The sequence below is a fragment of the Sinohyriopsis cumingii genome, chromosome 3 (assembly GCF_028554795.1).
Source record: "Sinohyriopsis cumingii isolate HCF-2022 chromosome 3, ASM2855479v2, whole genome shotgun sequence".
NCBI lineage: Eukaryota > Metazoa > Mollusca > Bivalvia > Unionida > Unionidae > Sinohyriopsis > Sinohyriopsis cumingii.
In genome coordinates, this window is record NC_142963.1 from 60705352 (window position 1) to 60723676 (window position 18325).

The 18325-nt window shown below is 35.8% G+C and overlaps 1 protein-coding gene across 1 annotated transcript in view; it reads right to left on the minus strand.

Moving 5' to 3' along the window:
* LOC149802948 (RUN and FYVE domain-containing protein 2-like) overlaps positions 1 to 18325 on the minus strand; it is a 132657-nt gene that overhangs the window by 86486 nt on the left and 27846 nt on the right. Inside the window, exons 4-6 of the mRNA XM_089952462.1 lie at positions 6605 to 6709; positions 3467 to 3590; positions 1889 to 1959 (exon numbers count right to left, since the gene is read on the minus strand). Of these exons, the coding sequence (XP_089808588.1) occupies positions 1889 to 1959; positions 3467 to 3590; positions 6605 to 6709 (300 nt within the window). The remainder of the gene's footprint in view (positions 1 to 1888; positions 1960 to 3466; positions 3591 to 6604; positions 6710 to 18325) is intronic.

Sequence of the window (18325 nt, forward strand, 5' to 3'; positions counted from 1 at the left end):
ATTAGATAGAAGGCATATTTTACAGTATGAAGTGCATCCAGAGTTTCACTATTCAGTCTCATCAACAATATCACCCATTAGATAGAAGGCATCTTTTTCTGTAAATCTACTGCACAGTCTGCTTGCCTGTATTCTGTAATTTTTCACATCTTCATCATTCTTTCCACTACTATCTATTATCCTTTCTTCAGATCAAACAAAACAAATTCTTTCTGTCTGAATTCATTTAATTTAATGTTTCCCGACTCTTTATATAAGTTTTACTGATTGATCCATCCACGAAAATGAAAACTTATTTCTGATGTAGATATCACAGTTGCCTTCTTTCACTTAGGAGTATGGCACAGTTTGCCTTCACACAACAGAATGTCCCAAACACTAAATTTAACATTTCTCACAAAAAAAAGCAGTGCAGCACATGTATGTCATGCTTAACATTGCTTCTCTGCCAATTACATTAGTTCAGAAAAAACTTCATTGGGAAAACACCATTTCCGAGACAATCAAAACTGTGAAGATGTATGGTCCGATACCTTGGCTTGGAAAGGTTAGCTGTGCTTCGATTGGTCAAATAACCATGGAGTGGCTTATGTTTCAATGATTAGGGAACTGTTTTGATTGATAATAAAGTATAAAACAATCTCATTCTAAGGCTTCGCTAGTTACGAACCAGTGTCACAGTAATGGCTTTACCTGACCACATTACCCTCCAACTAAAATACCTCTGATTTGTTTTGGTCTAAAAACTGACACTGGCGGCAATAGAAAGAGAACTGAAAGTTCTCATCCCTTATTGTTAAAAGGATATAACACTAAAAAAAGGTCAAAATCTAGTTAACATTAAAGTCTTCTGAGACCTTGATCAGAGAAAGCTTCAGAGAACATCTTATGAAAAGCAAAGAAAAAACGTGAATGCTTATATTTACAAGCCAGTGAGATGCTTAGTCTGACCCATTCAAGAGGCACAACTCTGTAACATATCATCAAAATCTGATCAACTCATCAAAAGTCTTGTGACGCTAAAGCAAATTGATTGAAATCAAATAAAAAAATGTGAAAACTACATTTTAAGCCAATCAAGGGCAATAAAACATATAAATATTCATCAACTGTGTTCATCATTGAAATTATGTGAGCTCTTCTTAAGATAAAGCTTCGGAGCCAAATCTGGTTGAAATCCAACAAAACAATGTGGGTTCCTAAGTGTTCTCAAACTTGTGTATGATCAGAGAGAATGATGGATAACTCTATTTCGCTGTCCTCTTGCTAAAGGGGTCAAGGAGAATAAATAATGAGGACTCATAAGGGTTCGCAAGGCTATGCATTAGGATAGTTCAAGGGTCATAACTCTTAAAAAATATGTGTAGAATGTGTTCATCAAAGAACGTTTCTGAATATTAGTTGAGATGAAGCTTCACAGCAATTTTTATTAAAATCTATTAGGGAAATCTGGAAGCTAGTACATGTATTCACAAGACTGTAGAAATATCTATGCTAAGACAATCAATGGCCATAACTGTAAGAATTATGTGCTGAATGAGTTCATCATCAAACTCATCTGAACTCTTGTTCTGATAAAACTTCACATGAAATTTGTTTCAGATATGATAATAAATGTTAATGCCTGAATGTTCACAAGGTTAATGGATGGACAAATACGCATACCAAAAGATCACCAGGCAACAGCTGGGACCAGTTATAGTCCAAGTGTTTATTTCTTCCATTTACTTTCTTGCATGTGTGTGTTTACTGAACATTAACAAATTTCTAAGCACTTTTTTCCTGTAGACATCATAATTAACACATTCAGTTGGTCTGCTGTTATAAGTGAAATCCACTATGCAAGACACTTAAACTAAGTCAAACATGGACTAATGAAATCCATTACCTCTCCATGTCAGATGTTGTGTTATTCTGTCGTCCATCCTTCAGGTAAAGACTGAAATCTATCACTCCAATCTGTAGAAAAAATAGTTTTTATTCATCAAGCCAGACATCAGTGTTAGCTTGCAAGACACTGTTAAAATGTTATATCATGTCCAGTAAATGAAAGGAAATGACCCCAAGATGCAGAATAGGAAACATCTTTCAAGAAATACGCAGCATACCACTGAGATGAGTTGTTCATGTATAAAAGGCCACAACTCCCTCAAACTCAACGGGTATATGAACATACCATATATATATATATATATATATATATATATATATATATATATATATATATATATATATATATATATATATATATATATATATATATATATATATATTCCTGTATAAGCCCATTAACATTTAAGCCAACACTTCAAAATGAACAAGTACAACATTAAAAAGTGCATGACTTGTGCATATGCCAACCCACAAGCAAAATGGAGAGAATGTTAGCACATCTCCATGGTACTTTAAAACACTGAAAGCTGAAATTTCTTCATATGGCACAACAACAAGATGCCTAAAAAGCAGACAGCTATTTGAAATGGCTACTCTTATGTGCTTGAGAACCTGAACTAATCCAAATTAACTAACTTCAGCAGTTATCAAAATAAGGAAAATAAATTTTGCATTGGTAGATAATAAAAACTTCCAAAAGCACGATGAATGAATTATCTGCTAGATTTGTCCAATTTACCTCTGATGTCCGGGAAGTGAAAAGGACCAATCAGAGCTAGCAGTCTTTTGTGAGGTACACATCTGAATTAAGGCCAAGCTGTATACTCTATAACCCATATTACACCCATCAATCATACACCAAAATAAAAGGAATTAAAAGTTATTTTAACAATACCTAAGATATACAAGGTCTTTTTTTAAATAAGCAGGATAATCAGTGAGGAAAACATTGTAAATTCTTTTTCTCCAAAAAACAAACTCTGTGCAAAGTACAAAATTGTAAAGTCAGTGTGTGATGATGCTTTTTTCGAAACACAGAGTAAATTAGATATTAAGCAGTTATGGAAATATAGTCAAACTTTTCTTAACGGTCACTTTTACTCAGTGATCACCTGTTCATCATGGCCATTATAATTTTCACCCAGCAAACTTCTTACATATGGTTGCATTCTACAGGTTCGTACTTTGCATAAGGTTTACATTATACAGAAAAATAATTTCCCAGGCTTTCCATGCTGTCCACAGACACACCAACAAGCATCCACACAGACAATTCAAATGCTAGATGCTCCACTCCCATGTTCATAAAAACATAATCTCACAACATTTTTGCCAAAAAAAAAAAGAAAAAATTTTGAGTAGAAATTAAATGGTACATCTAAAATATGCATAAATAATCATTTAATAAAGTAAATTATGAAAAGACATTGTCTGTAACTTATAGAGCTTAAATGTAGTTGTGAAATATTTTCAATAAAGTCCATAAGAGTTGTATCATAGAATAAGACTTGATTATACAGGATTCGTGATTCACTGTTGAATTTTTGTTTAAGACATTCCATTGTTATCTTACAGGTTGGTCAAGATCCTCTTCTTTGATGCATATAGTACAGTCAATAACATTCAGGCCAACCAACATTCCTGCAATAACTACTCCCTCATCTTCTATCATGATGGCTCCTGGCTCATAAAAATCACTGAAATTATTAAAAATACACAGACACTGAAGCAAGGCAAGAAAAGTATCCACATGACACAGATACCCCACATCAATATGACTGAACTTAAGAGCAAATTTTGAAGTACAACACACTACAGGCAATAACTTGATTTTGTTTGAAAATGTTGAAAATTGAATTGGACCTAATAAATATTTTACTGTTAAGTCTCATGCCATATTTGGTTTCAAACCACAAGTTTAAAAAAAATGTTATAGAGTAGTAATTAAATTCATGACAGAAGTGACACAATATGTTATAATCTGATATGAAGGAGGGATATTGGCAATACAATATACATCCCTCCATAGACAATGCAGGGGCATAAATATAGGTCAAAGTGATCTACTTTTGAAGATGGCAAGTGCTTCTCTCCATCTTAGATCATGAATGATGCTGACATTTCTCTGTTATGTTAAGATATTACTGATATTAACACTGACATCCGATATAATTACTGTACTCTACATACATGCTTGTAAGTCGAGTCCAAATGCAAAAAACATAGACCATGATCTGCTGTCAAACTGGGTGCTGGAAAATCAGTTGTTTGTGCTACTCATTGCTACTTACAAACTGGAACTACCAAGATCTGCCAGCACATTATATGTGGCAGATCTGGGTCTATACAGTTTGGCAGGTGGACTCAACTAAAAAGCAAGTATATATGATAGCATGAAACTAGTGAAGCAAGAACTCATTCTAGCAGATGACATCAGGACATTAATGTTCACAAACTGCAGAAAGCTTACATTTTAATTTGCTGTTGTTGTTATTATTATTATTATTATTATTATTATTATTATTATTATTATTCTAATATATAATTTACAATTGCAGTGTGGAATTAAGTCCAGCAAGAATATGACTGCAAATTTAGAATTTTAGTACTATTTTCATGCCAGATACACAGACAATTTCCCCCTTTATACTGTCTGTAAACTGTTAGTTGTTACACCCCCTACCAGGCATATCACTAGAGCAGAGATAGCACAGCTTACTCAGCAGTAAAACAGGTCATATAAATCAAAGTGTTACATTATAACCATCTCAAGCTGTATGTAATATATAATGACAGCAAGCTAGATGACTGTCATAAGACCTTACATGTATGACAAGCTCTCAGTATGCCTGTAATTACATAATACCTCACCTTTTAACTAAGACAGTAATAGTCGGCAAATGTTAGTTTTATTTTAGATGTAAAACTGACTACCACATACATGTTAGTTCATAAAATGAAAATTGTATACATGCTAATTCTAAACCTGCCTATTATATACATGCTAATTCTAAACCTGCCTATTGTATATAGGTTGATTCTAAACCTGCCTATTGCATACATGCTGATTCTATACCTGCCTATTGTATACATGCTGATTCTAAACCTGTCTATTGTATATAGGCTAATTCTAAAACTGTCTAAAGTATACATTGTTATTCTAAAACTGCCTATTGTATACATGCTGATTCTAAACCTGCATATTGTATACACTGTTATTCTAAATCTGCCTATTGTATGCAAGGTAATTCTAAATCTGCATACTGCATACATACTTATTCTAAAACTACCTAAAGTATACATGGTAATTCTAAAACTGCCTATTGTATACATGCTGATTCTAAAACTGCCAATTGTACATGCTAATTTTAAAACTGCCTATTATATACATGCTAATTATAAACCGTCCTATTGCATACATGCCAAGTCTAAAACTGCCTATTGTGTACATGCTGATTTTAATACTGCCAATTGTACATGCTAAATCTAAAACTTTCTATTGTATACATGCTAATTCCAAAACTGTCTAAAGTATACATGCTGGTTTTTGCCCTGTCTATTGTATACATGCTAATTCTAAAACTGCCTGCTGTATACATGCTAATTATAAACCTGCCTATTGTATATATGCTAATTCTTTTAACTACCACATATATGCCAATTGTAAAACTGACTACCGTGTACATGTTAATTCTTCTAATTGCAGTAGATTGTATATTATTGTGTCGTTCATTATTCAAACAAAAGTAATTTTGAAATTTACACAATTCACTAATTGGCAATATACATATTTTATAACCATGCTGCCATCCTGATGATATTTTTGCAAATTGATGTACCATGGTAAATACTATATTTTCATCTTAGCATATTAAAAATATTGCATCAATATGATGCTTTATAAGTTTTTTCTCATATTTTCCATATTACATACCATATATACTCACCTACAAGTTAAGTCCAATGGCAAACAACATATACCCTATTCAGACATCGCATAATACACTGGCAGATCAGGGTTATTATTATTTGTTCTACTAATTACTCCTAGCAAACTGCAGAGACCCCAATTTTCCAGTGCATTATGTGATGGCAGATCTGTGTGTGTGTAGTTTGCAGTTGGAATTGATATCTAAGTAAGTATATATGGTACATGAACGACCATGCCATGGTAAAATGGTCTGTCACACGTTTATTTCCTACAAAGTTAAAACAGAAGACTCCGTAAATGGTTTAACAAACAAGATTAAAAAGTGATAGAAACTATGCCCATGCAAATATTTTTTAATGCCATTTTGCAGCATGTGATAAGGTTTACATGGCATAAAATACATCTAGTGAAAGAATAACCCAGGAAATGACACATTTTGAATATGTCTGAAACTCATTGAATAATTTCAACATTTTTCTTGCTGGTAAAAAAAATCAGACTCATAATGCAAAGGTTAAGGTTTCTATACCCACCCAAGCCATGCTGGGTAGGTTGCTGGTTTCCTTTCAAAAGGCATTTAGCTCCCATTTCCTTCATAAAATCAACAAAATAAAAGTGAAACTATTTCTGCTGAAACAGCCCTCACATCAAACACTGTTAGAAATAATTCCAAGCTTGTTTAATAAATTTCATAGGAATTTTTTCGCAACAAATCCACAAGTAATGCTGTATGCATGCTAAAGTAAAAAAAGAAACAGATCTACCTGACATTTATATTACCTAAGAACTCCATCTTTATTGTCAATCAGAAGTCTGAAGTAGTCTGACAGCTTCTTTTGCATCACAGCAAGTCGTAGCCAAGCTCGAGCTCTGCCCAGTGGGGTTCTACAATAATAATAATAATAATAATAATAATAATTACAAGCAGAATTATGTCCTTGTTTATATACATGTAAAACATATCTCCATACTTTCTGTCCTGGCATGTACTCTGAAATTTGAACTTCTTGGGCTAATTTTTGAGAGTAAGGACAGTATAAACTGTTCTCAGAACAAACGTCAGTTACCTAAAAACATCTGTCTTTCAATGCCCAACCATACGTATGTACATGTACATGGTTTTAGGGTGGGACTTGATAGTTTCAAAGCAATAATCCAGGGATATAGTCCTTTTACTGTAAGGATGGACTCTGAGGATAATGTCAGTTACATGTATAAATTTGTACCTTTTATGCCAAGTAGGTGTATATATGGTCATATGGAAATGATCTCAATAGTTATACTGCAGATGTCACTTGTGGTAGGGATGGGCCCTAGGGTCAAAGTCAGCTGCATGAATAAATTTGTCTTTTCATGCCAAGTAAGTGTATTTATATGGTTATAATATGAGGAACTCATAAGTTTCCAAGTTATGACCCAGGGGCTAAGTCCTTGGGGACTGGGATGGATCCTTAGTCCAGAGTCACTTGCATAAAATAAAGTCTAAAATAAACAAGAGTCCCTCACAGGTACTGGCAATAGATAAAAAAGAATTTCCAAGAATTAAAAATAAGACCATTTCCTCCTTTTAACTATCAAGTGTTGAAAGCATCTCTGATAATCTTCTGTGATAAATAAGTTTGAAATTAGCTGCTGTGGTACGCATATTGCATGTCAGCTTGGCACCAATTTCATTCTGGACAAAGCAGATATCATTAGAAGTCTTTCAGTGAAAACCTCATGTGAAAATAATCATACATTCATAGGAAGTGCTGACAACATTATTTTTTGTTAGACAGTCAATGTTGCAGTTATACTGGATGTACAATTAACACCATTTTCAATCAGGACTTGGTGAAATCCCATCATAATGACCATCCATTTTTGGGAAAGTAGTGACAACACGATTTTCAAGACAGCCATTCTGGATGTATGACTGGCATATGAAGTCTATTGATAAAATCCCCATGTTGATATAGCCATCCAAATGGAAAGGAGCAAAAATAAGAATATTTTAAGATATCACCTTCCATTCAGGAGGAGTAGCAATAGCAAGATTTTCGAGATGGCTGCTTTTGTGTCCATATTGGATGTCAGACCAGCACCCTTTTCATTTAATACCAACACTACATCATACATTTGGGTTTGAGTCGCGGGTTCGGTCTATGTTGGTATGTGAGAAAGCTTGCCAGTAGCTTCTCATGGGTCGGTGGTTCTTTCCGGGTTCTTCCTCCACCATTAATACTAGCCACTATGTATAGCCTATCTTGTGCTGAAAAATGGCGTTAAACCCTACAACAACAACAACATCATACATTACATCATAAGAAGAATTATGGTCAAAATCCAATGCCAATATGAATGTTTGCTCAAGTAAAGTTGCGATAAAAACACTTCCAAGCTGGCTATATTCGATTTCAGATTGGGACCTTTTCTAAGACCAGCTAGACATCATAAAAGGTCTTGTATGGAATACCCCATGTTCATCCAACCAACCATAACGGAGGAGTAGAGATAACAATATTTTCAAGATGGCTGCCACACTGGACATCAAATCAAGACCATTTTCATTTAGGACCAGCTAGACATCATAAAAGGTCTTGTATGGAATACCCCATGTTCATCCAACCAACCATAACGGAGGAGTAGAGATAACAATATTTTCAAGATGGCTGCCACACTGGACATCAAATCAAGACCATTTTCATTTAGGACCAGCTAGACATTTTAAGAACTCTTTCAATGAAAACTCCATAATGATTGACCATCCTTTCAGGAGGTTTGTGGTTTTGTGGGTGTAATGCCATTTTCAGCACATGATAGGTTATACATGACAGCCAGTATATCTGGTGAATGAAGAACCTGGGAAAACCACTGGGAAGGTCCATAGACCCAAGTGAAGCTACTAGCAAGCTTTCTCAATTACCCATGAGATGTCAGTGATCTGTAAAGGCAAGTGCTACCTGGGCCCACTCTCTTCAGGAGATGCGATATCAAGATTTTCAAGATGGTTTCCATGGCACACACAATGTACATTTTGGTAGCAAAATGACATCAGCACATGCTAATTTAATTCCCATGTCTGAGTGGTTTCAATTGTTGTCTTAAGTGGTCCAAATAAACAATTGAGAACTGTCAATTACATGTTCTTAAAAGTGCACTCAGAGAGATCAAGATATGTGTACTTGATATTTTGGGTCTTAACAGTCACCCTCTCAAGTATATCTCTTTAAGTGGAGTATGATAATGCATATTTTTTCATTAGTTTCGTTTATCCTAGCAATGTTTAGTAAATAATTAAAAGGAAGAACAAAAGGAAAATCTTTCATCACATTTGTTCCAGGAATTTGCATATTCCACAACTGAAGTGAGGTGTTCTTTTGCAAAAACGGATTTGTATATTTTCCGTTTATTTATGTATGCAATGCTCCCAACATATGTATCGCAAAGACAACTGCTATTATACATACTGTGATCCAACATGGCTGGATAATATCCAGTTCTAGTCATCTAGCATTTGGATAATATCCAGTTCTAGTCATCTGAATGTGTGCATTGCCTTGCTATAAAATTAAGTACCATATATATACTTGCTTATAAGACCAGTCAAACTGCAAACTGCACAGACCCAGATCTCAGGCTCCATAATGCGCCAGCAGATCTTGGGTTGTGAAGTTTGTTAGGTGTAATCAGTAGAACAAACAACATAAACCCTGATCTGCAGGTACATTATGCTATGAAGGATCAGGATCCTTTCTGTTTACAGTTGGACTTGACAGATGAGTCATTGATCACAAATGCCAAGACATGTGAGACATACAACTCAGATATTGTTTGACCTGCAAAATCACCCCCATTCCTCAAGTCTTACCCCCAGGGAAAACATTTACCAAGTGGATGATTATGATGACAATAAGGGCTATTATTATGTTTTCCAAATTAAGAGAACTTGTTGCACTGTCTCCCTGAGAAAACTCCTTTCACCATGGACCTGAATGTTGATTTCAATTCTTTCAACTTGAGACAATGTAAAATGATAACAAAAACGTGACAAAATATATCTTGAGGTTTGGAATTTCCCAAAGGAAATTTCATCTCTGAGGCCACCATGTTGTAATGTCTTGCTTAACAATGGACACATCTTTCACTTCTGTGTTTATCTCTAATGGCTTCACATTGTAGAATTTCACTAAATGGAATATGGGAGTAAAAAATAAACTCCTTTCACCTTGGAATTTTAATGTTGATTACAATTCTTTCAAAATTTAAGACAATGAAAAATGATAAGAAAAACCTGACAAAATATATCTTGATATTTGTAATTTCCCAAATAACGATCATCTCTGATGCCAGCAAGATGTAATGTCTTGCTTAACAATGTACACATCTTTCACTTGTGTGTGTATTTCTAATGGCTACACACTGCAGGTTTTCACTAAATTCAGTATTTCTCTCATGAAAAGTCAGGCGACTAAAAAGTGAAAGGGGAGTAAAAAATAAACGTGGGGGTTAGGGATGGGGGATTTTCACTGGATAAAGCTTTCTTGGAAATGTTTTGCCAACATTGTATAAATTTAGGTATGGGCTCAACCATGGACTTATAACTACAGAAATACAGACATTAAATGCTAATGATCAACACGGACCTTCATGATGCATGAAATCTTGCTTGATGCTTGGAATTTCTCACAAACTTCTAATCATTGTACTATGATTCTGATACTGATTAAAGCTTGCATTGCTCTTTGTCTTGTAGATTGGTGCTTATCTCTGAGCCAAGACTTCATGTCTTGTAGACAGGTGCTTATGTCTAAGACATTACTTTTCCTACACCTACCATACTTCTAGACAGTGGTGGGGTGTTTTCAGATGTGAAAAAGAGTTTGTGTTTGTGGTCCAGTTGAGAAGCCGTCATAGTGTGTGACATAAGTAACTGGCTTTTCATGATGACTTGTTCTTGTTGTGGGTTTAATGCCACTTTTCAGGGCACAATAGGCTACACATGGCGGCAATTAAAGTGGTAAAGGAAGAGCCCAGAAAAACTTCGGTAAGAACCAACAACCATGAGGAAGCTACTGGAAACCTTTCTCACATACCCACTTTGGTTAAGCCTGAGATTTGAACCCCTGTAGACAGAAGTGAGATGGCAGTGATTGGTAAAGCTGAGTGCTTTAGACCACTCATTTACCTGGAGCCCCTCATGATGGCTTACAAATTATGTGTAATATAGTAATTTATACTTAGCAACCTCTTTATCTAGCAAGATTTTACATTGAAAAATATATAAATATTAATTATGTGATTTACTTATTATTTAACTTTATTTTATAGTAACTCTAATTTATATCATTTTGATTTTTGATTTCATTTTACATTTTTTAAGCTGAAAACAATAGTTTTAATCTAAATATTAGGATGTTTCTTCTATCCTGTTTCTCTTCCAGGCCCATGTTCCAAACTGTTTTCATGACTTTCCCACAGCAGCATGTCTGCATTTTCTGGTCAAAATATGCAATCCAAAAGTACTGTGAATGTCTCATTATTCACCTGCCCTATGTTCCTTCAGACAGGTTGACCTTGACCTTTGCCCTTTTCAAACTTAAATCAATAGGTTCCTGCCTTACTCTAAATGCAAGCCACCCACAATGTTGATCCAAATCTGTGATGTAAAACTAATTTTATTGTGTGGAAATCATTGTCTTCTTTTAGTAAGTGATCCTGTCTTTTGACACATAGACCCCAAAATCAATAGCCTTCAACTTACCTCAAGTGCAAGTGTTATGTAAATTTAATTTATTTATTTTTTTTGTATTTATTGCATGCTACGAGTTATGCAAAATTGTATTTTGTAGCTGACCTTGTCTAAATCTAGTTCATTAATTCACCAGAATCATTGATTTTTGTTGTTGTAAACAACTAGTACCTAGTTTATATTTTTCTGTGAGTGAAGGTTAAATATTAAGATGATTATCTTGCTCTGAGTCAAGGACATTATGTTTACCATGTTCTAGCTCTTCATTTGTACCTTAAATTTTATATAGAAGAATTTATCTAGAAATTATTATTTCATGCAGTAAAATCTTGAAACAGATTCAGTCTTATTGTTGTGTACAGTATATCACTGAGGCTGGAATTTATTTATTCAAATCATTTGTTCACTAGAAATACAGAGTGCTCATTTATAATATTCTTGGACAGATATTAATTTGGAATTAAAGCGAATTGAAACAAAGATATCTTGGATTATATTGTGATTCAACAAAAGACTGTTGGCACATCAATACAATTCAGGCCACTGGTACATTAGTACATTTGAGGGTCCCGACTACTACAGACTTATCAACACCTTCAGCATTGCAAATTATTTCGAATACCACTAAAGTGGGGTGGCCTGTGATTAGAGATTCTTTTCATCTGAAAAGCTGAAATTTTGATGAGACATATCGGGTCCCAAGAGACTTCGGTGTATGCTTAGCACATCACCCACTTAAACCAAGACACGCAGGCTTGTGGAGTTGTGTTAAGTTTCAAGGCCTTTATGGAAAAAGAGATGATTTTGGATCCTTGGGCTGTTTTTCACACATGTCAGACCACATTCTCGATGTTGCATCACTGTCTCCCTTCAAGGACAGCAAGTGTATGACAACCTTCTGACTGCTCACAGACAGCAACCTGTTCTTGACTATGAAGCCTGACTGAAACATTTCATTAGGATCAATGAATTATCATATATCGACTGGAAATAGGTCTATTGAAGAGCATGCAACTTATCAACCCCCCACTCCCACATGCCAGAGCTAAGGCTGCATGTAATGGGAGATTGCAGCTTCAGTGAGGTCCTGGCCAAGGGGTCAAACTTGTGACTTGATCCACATCAGAACCCAAAAAAGGTTCCACTTTGGACACATATTAATGGTGGCAAAATCAGATTAAAATTGGCTTTCAAGTTCAAGAGGTCTTTGTTGTGAGTTATAAAACCTTGACCATTATGTCTAAACATGTCATGAATCAGTAGCCAAAATTATAATAGGCACTAGCATTTTGTCCTCAAAGAGCCAGAGAAAAATATTACCAAGTCGTCTGGTTTTGTGGGTTTAATGCAATTTTGCAGCACATACCAGGCATGAAAAGGAGTCCAAAATGAACGTTAACTCTGCTGCAATATTGTACAGCCAAGTAGTTGCAAAATCTGGCCTGCAAATATTCTCTTACAGGAAATCAACCTTGAGAGCTTGATAATCAAAGCAATGTGCATGAGACACAAAGGATTGAGAAGGATCAAAAATTCCATACCCTGTAACAAGAAATGCTATGAAGAGATGAGATCAGACTTCTCCCAATTCACAAGAGAAACAGGCTGAGAGAGATGGGAGGGAAGGTTGTTTCTGCCATGCACTGAAGATGAACTTACCTGATCATTTTTAAAGGATATTGCCCAGGTATGCTGCAGTCACTGTTGACAAGGCTTACCTGAACATTGCGATGATGCAGTTATTGGTTTTCTTGAATACCAATGGACTGATGCTAAGACATTGGAAGCACATGAAACTGATACAGTCACTTTGAAGTATAACTGAACTTGAAAGAAGCCATATGGATATGAACATGAAAAAATGTGTTGGGAAGATCAAGATTGATCAGAAATTTGTTACTTTTGACTGAAAGCCTTTCAGACTGTGACATCTTCATTTTGAATTTCAGTGTGACTGTAATTGTTGAGTCTGCTGAGGTCTGTAACCAACTTGGCTAATAAAAGATCACCTGGAAGAGAATCCCAGAGAGTCCAGTTTGCAAATTTCACTGCCAGCTTGGGATGTCATGAACAGGTCTTCCTCTGAGAAACTTCTTCTCTCTCTGGATAGATCCTCAATCATGGAAGGGCAAGGGTGTGTGTGTGCTGGACAAGGAATCTGGCACTTATATGCAAGTTGTTGTTGGGCAGTTGGGGTGACCTGTCACTGACAACTGGTAAGAGGTTTGGGAGGAAGAAGAAACTAGCTTTCTAATCCTTTATTATACTTACTTTGCAACTGAGGGGCTTGCTGGTACTTAGTTTTACTGTCTGAAACTGCTGCTGTTAAGTGGCATTCAGCCTACTCTCCTTTTGCTTACAATCAACTTTGAGGTTGATGTGACTAGAATATGCCATAAAAAATGGACTCACTGGTTGGGCTGGTGGTCCAGAAACCAACTTGGTTTGTCTTGCTCGCATGGATGATTGAAAGCAGGCTGGTTGGTCAGTCTGGTGTCCAGCTGCACAGACATGATACAATGGATAGACCAGCTGAATGGGTCCAAACAAGACTCCATATATAAAGGTGTGCCACATAAGCCACTATGGCTGCTTATATAAAAGAAAGGCTAGCCAGGCTGTAGACTGGCTGGTCAGCTAATGGAATGGCAACATGGAGCATAGATGGCTGATAAAACATGCCAGTGAAGTTGGTGATATACCCCATGGACCTGGACTTTCTGGTACTAAGGACATGTTTGGACATGTGGTGAGGACTTATTCCCATTGGACTTCTAAAACCTTGGAGATTAATCTCCTATCCACTCTAAGCCTGTCCTAGAGACTTATAATGAACAGAGAGACAGAAACTCCCCAAATTCAGCAAATGTGGCATATGCAGCAAAAATACATTAATAACCAGTACCATACCATACCAAATTTCCTGAGTGTGTAGGATTAAAGCTGACTTCTCGTAACAAGAGGTAATGCTGTAAATGTTGTCTGTACCACAGAGAAAACTTAAACTGGTAAACATATGGTATATGGTTAGCCACCTAGGTGGGTAGGGGAGGTAATTGTTAAAAGTTTTACTTTCCTTTGTCTATATTTTATATAAGTAGGAATGAACAAAATTTGAGGGGATACTTAATTCAACAGGTAGTGGAGTTTATTTCAACATAGAAATACCAATAGTATCTGCGGGTTAGGGATTCCAAACATTATGTTTTTTCTGACAAACCAAAACATGGCAGGTATGAAATGTTTATCTTATATAGTGTGAGATTCTTTTGAATCTTTGGAACCTATTCCATTTTTTTCCCACAGTTGTCAGACCGAAAAAAAATTGGATATCCTGACACCTGGGGCCTGTAAACAAAAAGTGTTAGCTAATTCGTCTGAAAGAAACATTGAGTCAGCTTATGAAATAAATCATTTTCATCAAGAACTTCTTGAAAGACACTGATAAATTATTAATACTCGGCCTCCTGCCAGGGCTCTATTTGCAGATGCATCCAAGATCATCTGACATATTGTATCAAAAGCTATAAACATGGTGTACAAAGCAAAGTGTATGACTTTTGAATAGGGAACAATGCTATTTCTGTTTTCTGCATTTCATTTTTGCTGTCAACTTTGATAGACAATCCTGTAGAGTTCTGCAGCAGTTGGAAAACAAACAACTCCAAGGCTCACATGTTCTCAAATATACAGATTGTAATGAAATTCCACAGACTGTACATTGAACACAAGGCAAAGCTGACAGCATACAGAGATCACAAGAGCAGAGGTAAACGCCATAATTATTTAAAATTCCACAAATGGAACAAGTTTGGAAACTGTTCTTTATGGTTCTTATGTACCTTTTCCCACAGCATACAGGTATTGTCACTATGGATACTTCTTCTCCAAAATAAGATTTTTCACTAACATAAGCTCTGCCAAAGTTTAACTTTCTAGAATCAGTGTTTTACTGACTACTATGCTACATTTACTGTCTCTTCCATAATGCTATATTAGGATTTCAAATCCATTAATGCCACAGTCTGCTTATTCTGACAAGAGGAATTTTCATTTAATAAATATATTTTCTCCTTAATTTCATTTTTAGATTTTTATTTATTAAATTTATTTTACCCCTTACACTAGGGCTGTATGGTTTTGTAGCACAAGGTCCTCTGGGGCAAAACTGTTTCAAAAAATAAAAAGAGTGCGTGTATGTAGCTTGGGTTATTAATGTAGCTTTAACCATTTTTTCATTCATATTGCTATAATTCTGCACTGTGGCAGTTTATTATGATGTCTAGCATTGGGACATCATGCTGCAGACAAAGTCACATTATCCTGGTACCAGGAGTCCCAAATGAGGCAGCTTCTAGTACTATTTTTACAAGTCTTTGGTATGACTTGGCCAGGACTAAAACCAGCGACCTCCCACATCCAAGGTCAATGTTCTAATCACTTAGTCCACTGGAAGAAAAGAAATGAAAATTGCACTCTTCTTTTAATTGTCTGTAATTTTAATTCAGCTTGTCATTCTGCCTTTTTTACAATTAATTTTGAAAAGTCACTGACATTTGGGGTTAACCAGTGTCACATCTGCTCAGTGCCCTTTCATAAGTCGTGTATAAACAAAGGTATTATTACAAGCCATTGTTTTTGATGTCTAAACATTGCCACAGGCAAGAGTTAATCTCTTATGCAAGGTTACTGTGACCAGAGTGAAGATCTGGCATCTTGATCAGTACAGTCATTAGATCGAGCGACTTCCCACCTATGTGTTAGAGCTAAGTGCTAAGATCAGAGGAACCTGTGAGGGAATGGGGGGTGTTCTAAATCCGTCCCCACGTGGACAGACAGTGAGAAAGACATTGTCCGCTATATTTGATTGGATCGTGTCACAGCAACATCCAATTGGAATTGAGATATAGGTTGTGATAACAATTTCAATCCAAATTAAAACTTCTAACTAGCAAGCAAAAATTTAGTCTCGCCCAGGAAGATTGCTGCATAATATAGGGTTACTCTGAGGAAGCCATTTGTAATTTGGTGGTAAAACTTAGTGAGGAGATTCTAAGAAAAGAGAAAGCTTCATAAAGGTCAGTAAGTTATTTGCTCGATATTTGCAGAACATTATGGCAATGTAACTGTAATTATGTGTAGTGTGTATACTTAATTAGTAGGATTGTTTAGTATGTAGAATTACCTTTGTAGTGTTTAATTTGCATGCATATCTGAAGGGGGTTGTGTATGATTTGGATTTTTTTACACAGCTTTAAAAAAAATTCAGTCATATCACTACGATGTCTGCAGTGTGGCAGTTTATAGTGATGCTTAGCACCGGGGCATCATGCAGCAGGCATGTAGCATGACGTCCCACCCAGTTACATTTTCCTGACACCAGGTTGACCAGTCCTAACACTAACCTCTCAATGCTGAGCACCAAGTAAGGCAGCTGTTAGAACAGAGGCAGCTGTTAGAACCATTTTTTGTAAGTCTTTTGTATGACTTGGCCGAGAATCGAACCCATGACCTCCAGCATCTGAGGTGGACACTCTAACCACTAGGCCACCTGAGCAGTTCACGTATTAGAGAAATGAGTTTGAGTATTATGTAGAGAATTATGTAGATTGTTAGCTTGTAGTCAGAATTAATTTTGTAATTCACTATTAGGTTACTACATAGTAAACTAGTGCATTTATTCATGTGATATGTTAGATTTTACACATGCTTGAATTGTGAATTTGGACAATGGCTGAAGTGTGTAAGATTAGTTGATATGGATGTACGGATATATCAGACCATGGATATTTGAATATGTACTTTGTATGAGTTGTAATGTAAAAAAATGCATCTGATTGTTGTAATATTGTTTAGTATAATGGGATTAGGAATATGTACTGATGTGACACAATTTATTGATGTATGTATAAGTAATTGATACCGTGCTTTTATTACAACATTGTTTTACCACACAAGAACAAAGGAGTATTTTTATGTGAATGAATGCATGACACAAAATTTAATAGTCATTATCTGATGAAAGGCTGGGTGTAGTTTGAGATGAGATGGCTAAGGAAAATAACGTACCATCTTTGTGTTTTCACAGGAAGCTTTTTGGGGGAAGAAGGAAGTGAGACTAGCAGAACAGTTGGAGTCGACATGTCTAGTCAGTGGAGAGAGTTGAGGAGGAGGAGGAAAAGAAGTCAAGGAGGAGAAAGTGGAGAAGGAGGATGAGTATAGAGAAGTCGAGGAGGAGAAGGAATTTGGAGAAAGCCAGGAGGAAGAGAAGGAATTGGAGGAATAGGAGAGAAGAATACAGAGATGAGTAAAATACAAGGACAGGTGGAAAGCTATCTCACATTACTGATCAAATGATGAAACAGGCTTTCACAGGGTCGAGTGGAAGGAGAGTACTTGGGAAATTTTAATCATTTGACTATTGAATTGTCATTTAATTGTTATTCATTGAATTTCTCTTTTTGCATATTCAATCATTAAACCGTTGGCATTGCTGACTGGGGGCTTGGAGCTTTACATCTATCTTTCACTAATTTGAATTCCAACCAAAATTGAGCCTAGGTGGGACTTCTAAACTAATTTAAATAAAATCTTGGCAACACCCCACCACAACCATAATACCCATCACAACCAGCATGCCATCTGTTTTTGTCCATCCAGTGTGTATATCAGGCTCATATTTAACACCATTTTTGGGTTCAAAATCACTCACCAGGTCCAATAATCGGATATACTTCCCGACTTTAAAAATAAATTGCCTTCATCACTAT